The 12470-nt window shown below is 58.8% G+C and overlaps 1 protein-coding gene across 1 annotated transcript in view; it reads left to right on the plus strand.

Moving 5' to 3' along the window:
- The window catches only part of LOC112909228 (maestro heat-like repeat family member 5), a 70259-nt gene that overhangs the window by 36084 nt on the left and 21705 nt on the right, over window positions 1-12470 (plus strand). Inside the window, exons 14-19 of the mRNA XM_072733648.1 lie at window positions 533-628; window positions 2438-2542; window positions 3782-3917; window positions 4220-4392; window positions 8524-8673; window positions 9436-9590. Of these exons, the coding sequence (XP_072589749.1) occupies window positions 533-628; window positions 2438-2542; window positions 3782-3917; window positions 4220-4392; window positions 8524-8673; window positions 9436-9590 (815 nt within the window). The remainder of the gene's footprint in view (window positions 1-532; window positions 629-2437; window positions 2543-3781; window positions 3918-4219; window positions 4393-8523; window positions 8674-9435; window positions 9591-12470) is intronic.

Genomic DNA, 12470 nt, shown 5'->3' on the forward strand with positions numbered 1-12470 from the left:
ACAGGGAGGTGGACTGGGTGCTTTCTGTGTCCCTCTCCCTCCCCGAGCGAGCCTGGTGAGCCAAGCAGCAAAGATTGGAGGTCTCCCATGAGACCCAAGAGTCAGGACCCGCTGCAGAATTTGCCACAACTCATGCAAAATGAAAATGTGGGCCCTTGCTTAAAGCTTATGAAGGATTTCAAGATGGGACCACAGAGCACTAAACCAAGTAGATCCATCCGGGCGCAGGCCTTCTGCAGGTGGCCTGCCCGAGAAGCCAGCCCTGCTGGGAATGAACTGACCTGGGCCCCTGAGGAACCAGACCTCGGGCAGGTCTGACCCAGAATGCCCCCCACCCGATCTCCCCAGCTTCCGAGCGGGGAGTGTGACCAGGGCCTGCCTGGACATGGTGTGAACGCCCAGGGGGTGCAGCCCGCCTCGGAGTGTGCAGGAATGGGAACCACTCTCATTGAGAAGCGAGCGCCGCAGGCCTTGGCACCCCATCGCAGCTGGGGCTTGGCGGCCACCTGACCTGCCCCACGTCCCCACACAGACCCTCTACAACAAGACCTCAAGCGCCCTGGACCAGTTGCTGCAGAGCTTCATCATGCAGAGCCCCACGACCGACGAGCTGCACTTACTGCTGTCGGTGAGGACCAGCTGGCACCGGGCAGGGGGTGGGGCGGCCCAGGCAGGGCAGAGGATGGACAAAGGAAGATGTCCCAGAGGAGGTAGGGCCTCAACTTGGGGTGGGTTAGGGGAGTCCAGGAACGCGGAGGCTCGAGGGCTGTCCACCTTCAGGGATCGCAGTGGCTTGGAGGACTGAGGGCGGTACAGCAGGTGCACTGGGCGCTAGGTGGGCCTCGAGTGCTGCACATACAGGGAGCTGATGAGGAAACAGGCCCTGCCCCTGGCTGGGACCTGCCCTCCCTCCCAGAGAACTTGTTCTGCAGCCATGTCTCCAGCTGTGAGGAGGGGGCTCACAAGCGACACCCCCACTCTCTCACTGCCCTACAGGGTGCTCACCTTGAGAGGAGGGAGATCAGTCAACAGGCAGGGACAGTCCAGGGGGAAGGGAGGAATCAGAGAGGGGACACTGGACCGAGGAGGTCACGGGAAGGGAAGGGAAGGGAAGGGAAGGGAAGGGAAGGGAAGGGAAGAAAAGGGAAGGGAAGGACCCAGCAGGCAGAGGGCGTGGCGGGGCCAACGGTGAGACACGTGTGAGCACAGCACAGAATGGGGAGAACTCTGCACGGCTGGAGCATGAGGAGGGTGCTCAGGTGGGGGCCAGGTGGGTGCGGGTTCGGTTAAGTCAGCAGGGCCAGACGCCACCCAGCCTGGGGGCCTGGGGCGGTAAGGGGAGTCGGTGGCTCTGCTCAAGCAGGTGCACACTCGGAAGTCGGTGTGTGAGCCCGCTGGGGGGAAATACCTGCATTTTCGCTCACCGCCCATTGCGACAGTGTCCCTCCCCTGGAAATGTTGGCCACAAACCAGGGCAGTGCCAGTGCCGGGAGTGGCAGGGGGGTCACAGGACACTGCTGGGGCACAGCACATCCGACTTGAGGATCACTAACTGGAATCATCTGTCGCTTGTACAAGGAGGCTCACATCGGGCTTGAAACTGCTCCATATACCTGCTGGCATTGCCCTGTAATTCTGTGCATTCACGGGGTGCACAGAAAACCATTGTTTGGAAACGGGGTGCGTGTCGCAAAGCGGGTTAAAAGCCAGGAGCCTCCAAGGGCTTTGGGCAGGGAGTGAGTCGTCCTCTGGCGCCAGGGGCAGGGGGATGGGAAGCACAGGACCCCGGAGGCGGAGCAGAGGGACCAGAGGGCAGGGCAGGGGGCGTGGCGGGTGGGGGCGGGGATTATCCGAGGGTGGGCGGGGCCTGAGCCGAGGCCTGGGGGCGGTGGGCGGGGCGGGGGTCGGTGGGCGGGGCCTGAGCCGAGGCCTGGGCGGGGACGGGGGCGGGGCATGGAGCGTGGCGGGGACGGGGATTATCCGAGGGTGGGCGGGGCCTGAGCCGAGGCCTGGGGGTGGTGGGCGGGGCCGGGCCCGGTGGGCGGGGCATGGAGCGTGGCGGGTGGGGGCGGGGATTATCCGAGGGTGGGCGGGGCCTGAGCCGAGGCCTGGGCGGGGCCGGGGGCGGGGCATGGAGCGTGGCGAACGGGGACGGGGATTATCCGAGGGTGGGCGGGGCCTGAGCCGAGGCCTGGGGGTGGTGGGCGGGGCCGGGGCCTGTGGGCGGGTCATGGAGCGTGGCAGACGGGGGCGGGGTTATCCGAGGGTGGGCGGGGCCTGAGCCGAGGCCTGGGGCGGTGGGCGGGGCCGGGGTCTGTGGGCGGGGCCTGAGCCGAGGCCTGGTGTGGTGGGCGGGGCCGGGGTCGGTGGGCGGGGCAGGGGCTCGGGCAGGGCTGCAGGCCGCAGCACCCCCTCCCGCACCTGCCCCTTCCCGCAGCACCTGTACCCCTGGCTGGGGTCGGAGAAGGCTCAGGAGCGGCAGCGGGCTGTGGACCACAGCACCGCCCTCCTCAGATTCCTGAGCCACAGCCACTCCCTGGACGTGAGTACCGGCCCCACGCGGCCCCACGCGGCCCCACGCGCCCTCCGCTGCCCCAGCCGGGCCGCCCTCCTCCCGGAGCCTGGCAGGCTCGTGGGGTTCAGGGACCCTGGACAGGGGGGCCCTCTGCTCAAGTCCTGCCAGCTGGGCTCTGGGCCCAGAACCCGGACCCCTGACCCAGGACGCTGGGCTCCTGCCCCCGCTCCCCGACGTCTTGGGCAGGTTCTTGCACCCCCTGAGCCTGCTTCCCGCCCCTGAAACGGGAGGATGTGAGTCCTCAGAGGGGAACACTGGGGATCAGATGAGGTGCAGCCCCGCCCCAGTCCGGGGGCAGCAGTGACCGCGGGCACGGCCTCGGTCCACCACGACCCTCCACCCGTCGTGACCCTCGGCCTGTCCTGCTTCACAGCCTAACTGCCACCTGCCACTATAACCCTTGGCTTCAGCGAATGTGGGCGCCTTTGGGGAGTGAGCACTTCTGCATTTCTCAGCCCAAAGCAGCGCTCACTCCTCAGGGAGACTGGTGGGGTCGTGAGAAAATTAGCTCCTCTGCTTGATGCCCGGCGGGCACGGGCAGCAGGGGTTGCCCTGCCAGGGGAGAGCGCCCTGCACGCACTCCTCTAGCATTCCCGGGGTGAGGAGGACCCCTCTAGAGGGCCTAAAAGGGCCTGCAGTTTACTCAAAATCAATTGCCACGACCAGAATGGGGCCTGCCGTCCGCAGGGAGTCACTCACCTGGGGCACAAAATCTACCAGGCGCCAGGGCTCTCCACAATCAAGATAAACACTTTAATGTGATGTTTTAAAACAATCCGCTCAGCAAATGGCCACCAGCCCGGCTGCCTGTTGTTGTAAATAAAATTTTATTGAAACTAGGACTGGGGTTAGGGCCAGGGGAATGAGGCAAGATGAGGCAAGGTCATGGAAGCGCAGGGACGGACCATCTGTATTTACAGTTTTGAAACTGTGCTCCTCGGGAACTGTTACCTTCATTTTGATTTTTCTAAATATTGCATCAAAATATTGCGAGTTTGGGGGCAACCTCTTTGGGCAAGCTTTGGCCAGTGTGCCCTGGGCTGATAACTGTAGTCGCCCAGCTGGGTGTGCAGAGCCTGGGCCTGGGGTCCTGATTGCTGAGTCCCAGCCCTGCCACTACTGTTGGAGGGGATGATTCCTGATGCTGGCCTTGCTGGGGTGAGTGCTCAGCAGTGGGGAGACTCAGAGTCGGGTCTCTCACCACAGCCAAAAGAGGACTTCAGGCGGATTGGGCAGCTGGTGGGCATGCTGGGGATTTTGTGCCAGGACCCGGACAGAGCCATCCAGCACTCCAGCAAGGAAGGGCTGGGCCACCTGTATCAGCTCCTAATAAGCCAGACAGGTGAGCCCCCGAGGGCCGCCCCAGTGGGCCCACTGCCACCCCAGCCACAGCCACAGCTGAGACCATGTCCACACCCCCCAACACACCCCACCCCAGATCCACTCCCAAACCTACCTCTAGCCCCAACCACAGCCCTATAAAATGTCCCCCACCCCTGGCCCACTTGGACTCCCATCCCCAGACCGGCACAAACCTGACCCTGACACCAAATGACCCTGACCCTAACTCCTGCCTGTCCCATCCTAGACCCCAGGTCCACCTTTGCCCTATGCTCACCCTTGCCCACTCCCACCCCCGGCCAGCCAGGGCAGCTCTGATGGTGAACGCGCAAGCCCCCAAGCAGCTTTCCCCGGCCACCGTGGATGGGGCTCCCGTCTGGAACAGCGGAGACCAGAAGACAGCTCCCCCCACCCCTCCCGAGATGACATTCCCAAAGGATCGCATCTTCCAGCTTGACAGCTCCCAAGTCATCAAGGTCAAAGCCCTTAGGGTGGCGGGCAGGTTCGGGTGGGTAGGCATGGCCACGCTCTGCTCTGACCCCCACTGCCACCCCCTCTGACAGGGCTTCCAGCTGGACCCAAGGGGTCAGAGCCTGGGCCAGGTGTGAGTGTTAAAACCAAGGCTGGGATCTCCCCTGTATCTTTGGTGATCAACTGGGAGTGTTTGGAGAGGTCCCTGGCCCTTGGCCTAGGACTGGGGAGTTGGGGGAGAGAAAATTGGAGGGAGGAACCAGGGATAGACCCTACGGTCAGCAACCCAGGCTTGAGTCCCCGCTCTGTCCCTCATACCTGTGTGACCTCGACAAGCCCCTTCTCCTCTCTGACCCTCTGTCTTCCTCCGTAAAATGGGTAGAATGGTGCCACGAAGTCCTGGCCACCATGGAGACCCGGTAAATGGTGCTTTAGGATGGCTCCCATGGCAGGTGTTCTGAGGCACCATACACTGTCCTTCCCTTTGAGTCTGAGTTTGTGCAGGATGAGCAACACTCCGCGGAAATATCCCCACAGTCCTCATTTTCATTTTCCCGGGGGCCTCTGTGAATCCTCTGAGAGCCAGGCCCTCGTCCTGTGAAGGCAGAGCACGTGCGGCTTCTCTTGCACTGCCATCTGGTCTACCTCAGCCAGATCCTTCTTGGTCGGCAGCCTGGGGGAGCCCAGCATTCCCCAGTGTCCCCCTCATCACCCTAGGGAGGTCCCATAACTTTATGACGTTCTGTGCCTGATCGGACGTGTGTTCTCTCCTGAACACGAGCGCGGCTAGGGCGCGGAGTGTGGGCTGGATGCTGGTGTCGAGGGGACGAGCCAAGTTCCCCGGAGCCTCATGTTCTGGGTGGTCAGTTGACGATTTCTCCGGTGACTCTGCTGGCCCAGCCCTGGTGTTGAGCCCGTGGCCAGGAGGACCTGCGTCCTCGAGGTGCTTGTCAGTCTCCCCCTGTTAGACCTGGAGCGCTCCGGGCCAGAAGCGGGGTCCTGCCAGCGCCCAGTGCAGGCCGTGGTGGTAGAGCCAGAATTTGATAAACACCCATTAAGTGCCCGCTACACGTGCCCCAGCCAGTTCTGGATCCAGTCCTGGCTGAGTCCAGCACCTGCATTCCCTGCAACTGCAGTGAGCTTTCAGGGCCACAGTCGATTAGAAGTTTAATATGGAAAATCTAAAGCCCTGAGGCCAATATCAATTTTCCAGTCCCAGAATGGGTAAGCCTGGCTTGGCCTCAGTTTATGTCAAAGAACCTGGGCTGGGGGCAGAGGTGGGGCTGGGCAGGAGGGTTCCCTGGCTACCAGCTCAGAGGGAGCCCGTGCTGAAGGGGCCCCAGGGCTTTAGATTTTCCACACTAAACACTCAGGCTCTCAGATAGGCTGAGTGGGCCTCTTGTATCCTGCCCTGTCCCAGGACAGGGAGTGGGTGTTAAGCCCTGGCTCTCTCTCCTCGGACAAGACACCGTGGGCGGCAGGGGCACGGACAGGAGAGGACAGGAAGGTGTGCTGAGCAAGGGATGGTGGATGTGGAAGGTATGGAACGGAGACCCGACCTGGATTCTGTCCCTAAGTATGTCCTTGATTGCCTCTGGGATCTTGGATACACTACGTCTTCATCACCATCACCACCACCACTGACTGCCACCACCATATCTCTACCATCACCACCATCACCACATAACCATCACCTCCATCACCCCCATCACCACCAGCATTACCACAACCATCACCACCATTATCCCCATCACCCCCATCACCACCAGCATTACCACAACCATCACCACCATTATCCCCATCACCATCATCATTACCACCATAACCATCACCACCATCACCCCCATCACCACCATCACCCCCATCACCACCACCATCACCCCCATCACCACCCCATCACCACCATCACCCCCATCACCACCATCACCACCCCCATCACTCCCATCACCCCCATCACCCCCATCACCACCCCATCACCCCCATCACCACCCCCATCACCCCCATCACCCCATCACCACCCCCATCACCCCCATCACCACCATCATCACCACCATCACCCCCATCACCACCATCACCCCCATCACCACCCCCATCACCACCACCATCACCCCCATCACCACCATCATCACCACCATCATCACCACCACCATCACCACCACCATCACCCCCATCACCACCATCACCCCCATCACCACCACCATCACTCCCATCACCACCATCACCACCATCACCAGCACCATCACCCCCATCACCACCACCATCACCCCCATCACCACCACCATCACCCCCATCACCACCATCATCACCACCACCATCACCACCACCATCACCCTCATCACCCCCATCACCCCCATCACCACCCCCATCACCCCCATCACCACCCCCATCACCACCACCATCACCCCCATCACCACCATCACCACCACCACCACCCCCATTACCACCCCATCACCACCATCACCCCCATCACCACACCCATCACCCCCATCACCACCATCATCACCACCACCATCATCATCATCATCACCACCACCATCACCACCATCACCCCCATCACCCCCATCACCACCCCATCACCACCATCACCCCCATCACCACCCCCATCACCCCCATCACCACCATCACCACCATCATCACCACCACGTCATTTCACATTCATTCATGCCCTGGGTTGAAGTAAGGCATCTCATGGGTATTTACCAATCCTGAGATTGCAGTATTGCTGGATTCTAAGAATCTAACCAACAATCCAAGTTGCATTTCTTCACAAATATGCTCAATGCTAGAACTTTAACCAAAATTTAACATTTCAGAAAACAATTTTAAATGTAATCTTGTAACAAATGTTCTAACCAGATTTATAATGGCTTAAGGTTATTTTTTAAAGTTGTCATAAACTACAAATATGCCATTAAAATCACTTTGAACATTCTAACCAACAAATAATCCTAACATTCTCACATTTTAACAAAATTTTAGAGTAATTATTCTAATAACTATTCTAACATGTTATTTAATACTTATTTTTTTATCTAATATAAACAAAAACATCCTAACAGACTTTGAAACGTTTTAACAAACATCCTAACATGCAAAGAAGCATGTTACTATCCTTAACATGCTTGCAGACCTTATACTTTTCTACCAAGCCCCCCATTACCAGTCTTCTATCTTCCTCTGATTATCAAGTGCTCCACGTCAGAGCCTTCCAATAGAACTTTCTGGGAGGAGAAAGTGCTTCTATCTGCACTATTCAAGGTAGCCACCGGCGACCTGTGGCTACTGGACACTTGTAATGTGGCTAGTGCTAACAGGAACGAAGTTTTTAAATTTTACTTAATTAAGTTTAAACAGCTACACGTGGCTGGTGGCTACCACGCTGGGCAACAATGCTCTAAGTCTTTCTGGAAGGTTCCACCTGGGTAGCCCCAGGCTGGCCCAGCCCTCCCTCTCAGGGACTGTGGTCCAAGCCATGGAGCAGGGGTCCCACCCACCACATTGCATCTCCCCAAGCCCCTCTTCATTACCCCGAGTAGCTCACGGTCTAGACTTAGAGCTGCTCCTGGGAAAACACGGGCAGAGGGCAGTCGGGCTCTTGGGGAGGCCCTACTGTGGGACAGGAGCCCTGGGCTCTGGACCCAGCCTGTGCCGGGGTGAGGGTGCCCAGGCACCTCTCTGAGGCCTGAGAGTTGGTCCAGGTGACCTTGAAGACCCTTCACAGCTCTGAAGTTCAGTTCTTCTTGATTAAAATGCTGTGAGGAGGACAGGAGCCTGGCACAGGGAGCACCCAGGTGGGCGGAGGCTACCTGACGAGGAGGTCCATGAGGTGAGGAGGGGTGGAAAGGAGACAAGCTCCGGGGTCTGAGTGAGGAAGGGAGCCGTGCGTCTGCCCTACGATGGGCATCACGCTCTCCCTTCCTGAACCCGGTTGGCTCAGAAACATGTGCAGGCAAGCAGCCTGCCAAGTGGGGTACAAGTGTGGGGGTCTAGAGGAGCAGGGCTCAGAAGTCTGGAGGTGCTCAGCGATCCGGGCAGCCTGAAGCCAAGGAGACAGGGAAATGAGACGGCAGGAGGCAGACACCTGGGCACAGGTGACTCAGCCCGGGTGACAGCTGCCTCCTCTCCTGCTGCTACAGGAGGTCATGAAGCATCTCACGAAGGCAGAGCTGACCGACCTCATCTGGACAGCCATCGAAGGCCTGGGCTCCGCCAGCCCCTTCCGCGTTCAGGCAGCCGCCGACATGCTGCTCACCACCATCAGGGAGCACGGGGCCAAGCTGGAGACCGTGAGCGGCTGGGGCGCCCACTCAGGGTGGGCCGGGGCGGGTGGGGGCAGAGGGACGCCCGGCAGTCAGCGCCCTGGGGCTCGGGCCTCTGGGGGCCTCAGCTTGCCCCTGATGCAGGAGACACAGCACCCCCCCCCCACCCCCCGGGCTGACAGGTTCCACTGAAGGAAGGAAGGAATGGCCCCAGCAGGTGGGACCCCGAGTGGTGTTTGCAGGGCCATGGGGCACGCGTGCACGGATGGAACAGCCGTTCCAGGCTCTGGTGTGGGACATGGGGGAGGAGAAGGCACAGACCCTTCTGGAAGTTCTCAGTCTCACGGAGGGGATAGACACAGATAAGGACTGGACAGCGTAGGTAATGCAAAGGCAACGATGTGCCCCTAGTGGGGTGCGGGCCCCTCCCCAGAAACAGGATGACCCATGCCAAGTCCTGCAGATGAGGAAGCCCCCTTGGTAGGCAACACTGGACCCGGGTGGGTGAGCAAGAGGGACCAGAGGTGGTCCCGGGGGACCAGGCCAGCTCGCACTGTGCTCGAAGATGTGCAGCTGGTGCATCTGTGCCTTCCAGGGACTGGGCCGTGTTGGGACAGAGTGGGAGCGCCTCGAACGCGGTGCCTCGGGGGTGGGGCCTCGCTCCCCTCGGCCTGGGACCCCCCTCCTGGCCAGGCAGTGGGGCAGGGAAGTGCTGCCCTCAGACGTCCCTGCGGCGCCTGGCCTCCCCCTCAGACCAGCCCTCTCCCCTCTACCCCGCCTCCCCGCAAGGTTGCCAACCTGGGCCGGGCCATCCACTTGCAGCTCTGCTCTGTCCGCATCCCCCAAGCCAAGGAAAAGGCTCTGCACGCCATCACCCTGCTGGCCCGGACCCACACCCCCGAGCTGGTGGCCACCTTCCTGGACTTCTCCATACCCCTGGACAGGTGCCAGCCCCCCTCTGCCCTCAGCTCTGCCCTCCTGCCTGCCCCCTCACAGGGACCCCCAGGGCTCTGGGGGCAGGGAGGGAGCCCACGTACCCGTTCATTTACCGCCCAGCTCCCGAGGCAGGCTCCGGGGAGGCACCGCTCACCGTCCATCCTGCAGGTGTCACCCATCCTACAGGTGTCACCCACAGAACCCCCCGCCACCGCCGCAACCTCAATCACTCACCTGTAGCCTCAGGGGGAGGGTGCCAGGCCCCAAGGTGTGCGCCAAGCAAGACCCCAGCCAACACCAAAGTCTCGCCATCCTTCCTGATCCTCCAAGGACCTCCCCTTCCTCCCCGCCCTGCCCCCACCCCCCGTGGCCACCCTGTAACTCTCATGGCACAGGGGGCGGGGGTGGAGCTGGCTTTCTCGTGAATTCCTCAGACCCCCAAGTCTGGAGGTGGGCCAGGGTCCTCTTCCTCCCCAAAATCCCAGCTCCAAAGCCCAGGTAGGTGCTCAGTCTAGCCCCCCAGCTACGCATCCATCAGGCACCTGCATTGCATCATCCCTGGGTCCTTGAAGGTGTCGCTCCTGGTCAGACACCGTCTCACTCCCCACCACCCCCCGTCTGGATCTTGGGGTTTCCCTCACCCCGACTTCTCCATGCCTGGATCTCCTCTGCCCTGCACGGCCTCCAGTCCACCACCCACCTTCTCAGCATCCCTCACCATCGGGAAGAGGGCGTAGTTCTCTCTGCATCAGGTGGGGAGTCTGGTGTAGATCACAGATTCCCCAGACGACCGTCCACCCCGATCTGTGTCGTCCTAGGACACATCAGTTACCAGCGCGTTTCTCCCCACGGCCCCTCCCGTGTCCTGCGGTTTTTACGCCGCACGGGGGTCTGCATACATGTACCTCCCTTAGCAAGCTCGACTTCAGCGTGAAGCGGTGCCCGGCCCGGTCACATTTAATGCTGCAGGGGCTTGGGTTCCACTTTGTTCTCAGGATGACAGGAGCGCCTTGCGTCCGCCTTCTCCCGTCGTGCCCGGTACGTGCTCCCCGTCTTACACGCGGCGTAGAGCCTGGCTCTGATCTGTGATCCAAACCGCAAGTCCGTTTCTCTCAATAAGCGAGTGAAATCCTTCCTTTCACGTTCATGGACACGACCGGTTTGTGGACTCTCCGCTCCGGCATCATGTCCCGTAGCCGTGTGCACCTGGCTTTGTCTGTTACCTTATTTTCCTTTTCTACAGGTTGTGTGTTCTTTGATCCTTTTTTTTTTTTTTTAATTAAAGAAGAGGTGTATTTTTGCAGTAGGTGTCCCGATCCACCTTGATGCCCTCAACCCTTGTGTTCTTGTTTGAGCTTTCACTGTCTGGTCCATTGCTTTTTTTTTTTTTTTTTTTAAGATTTTATTTATTTATTCATGAGACACAGAGAGGCAGAGGGAGAAGCAGGCTCCATGCAGGGAGCCCGATGCGGGATTCGATCCCAGGACCCTGGGATCACAACCTGAGCCGAAGGCAAATGCTCAACCGCTGAGCCACCCAGGCGTACCAGATCCATCGGGTCTTTTCGGGCACCCCTACCGGCCTGCACCTGCACCTGCACATCACCCCACCCACCTGCCCCCTGCTCCTCCTGCATTTTCAGCTGCGCATATTCACGAGGTGGAAGTCTGCCCTCCGATCACCTGCTCAGGGCCCCACATTGTCGCTCCTGGGTCCCCACAAGCACCCTCCATCCTCCACTGAAGGCTCTGGTCCTCTCACCCCTGGACTCAGACCTGCCTCTGACAGACGCTGCTCCGGAGCAGCAATCCTGTGCCTGAAGGACAGCCTGGCTGGACATAAAATCCTTGGTTCGCACTTTCTTTTATGGAGTATTTTTCAATTGCTGCTCAATTGTCACCTTGCTTTGTATTGAAAAGTCTACAGATGATGATTTTTGTTTGTTTGGGGTTTTTTTTGCCTCTGTCTAGATGGTTGCCTTTGTAAGAGTCTTTCCACCTGGACACCTTGGAGGGTGTTTGCTTACCTTGGAAATGGAACAGTTTTATTAAGAAATGTGTCAGAGTTGATCATTCTGTGTTCATCGTCCCAGGGAACCGGCAGGTCCTTAGAATATGTAGATTTAGGGCCCGTGTTCTTGTTGCTTCTGGAAAGTTCTCTAGGTGATAGTTTTAAACAGCACGTCTGTTCCCCCCGCGGCACTGGCCCTGCCACCCTGTTCCCACCCGTCCCCAACCTCCAACACTTTCCCTCTGGTCCTTTTCGCAGTTTTCACGGTCGTGTTTCTGCTTTTGCCCCAATGCCCCTTAGCGAACGTCCTGTCCCTCTTGGGCATCTTGCATTTTTTTCCACTTCTGAGATAATTTTGTCCTTTCTTCTGCCTCTTTCCTGAACTCACTCAAACCCTCTTTTCCTTTCTTTGCTGAGGTTTGTTGGGTTTTTTTTTTTTCCTTTTTTTTTTTTTTTTTTTTTTTGGAAGTTATAATTCAAGGTGGGTCTGCCTGTTTCTTGTGCTGCTGTAGCAGGAGGAGCACCATCCGGGGTATTAGCCTCACGGCATTGTCTGCACCATGGCTGCTTTGGACGGGAGCTGTTCCTCTTTTGTCGTACACTGATTATATTGTTTTTTCTGGGTTGTTGTTGTTTTGCAATAACTCGGTGGATCTGTTCATTTTGTTCCTGTTCCTATAAAACGCTGTTGGAGTGTTTTATAGGATTTCACGTTCAATGGCACCCTCTTCTGTTAGGAGAGCAGAGTCCAGAGAATTCAGTTGATTCTTTGTCTAGGCAGCAAGTGAAAGGGTCATACGTCCTCCTGTTCGGGGGTTGTTTGGGTTTTTTTTCTTTTTTTCGTTTTTTTGTTGTTGTTGTTGTTCTCTTTTCTCCC

The sequence above is a fragment of the Vulpes vulpes genome, chromosome 13 (assembly GCF_048418805.1).
Source record: "Vulpes vulpes isolate BD-2025 chromosome 13, VulVul3, whole genome shotgun sequence".
NCBI lineage: Eukaryota > Metazoa > Chordata > Mammalia > Carnivora > Canidae > Vulpes > Vulpes vulpes.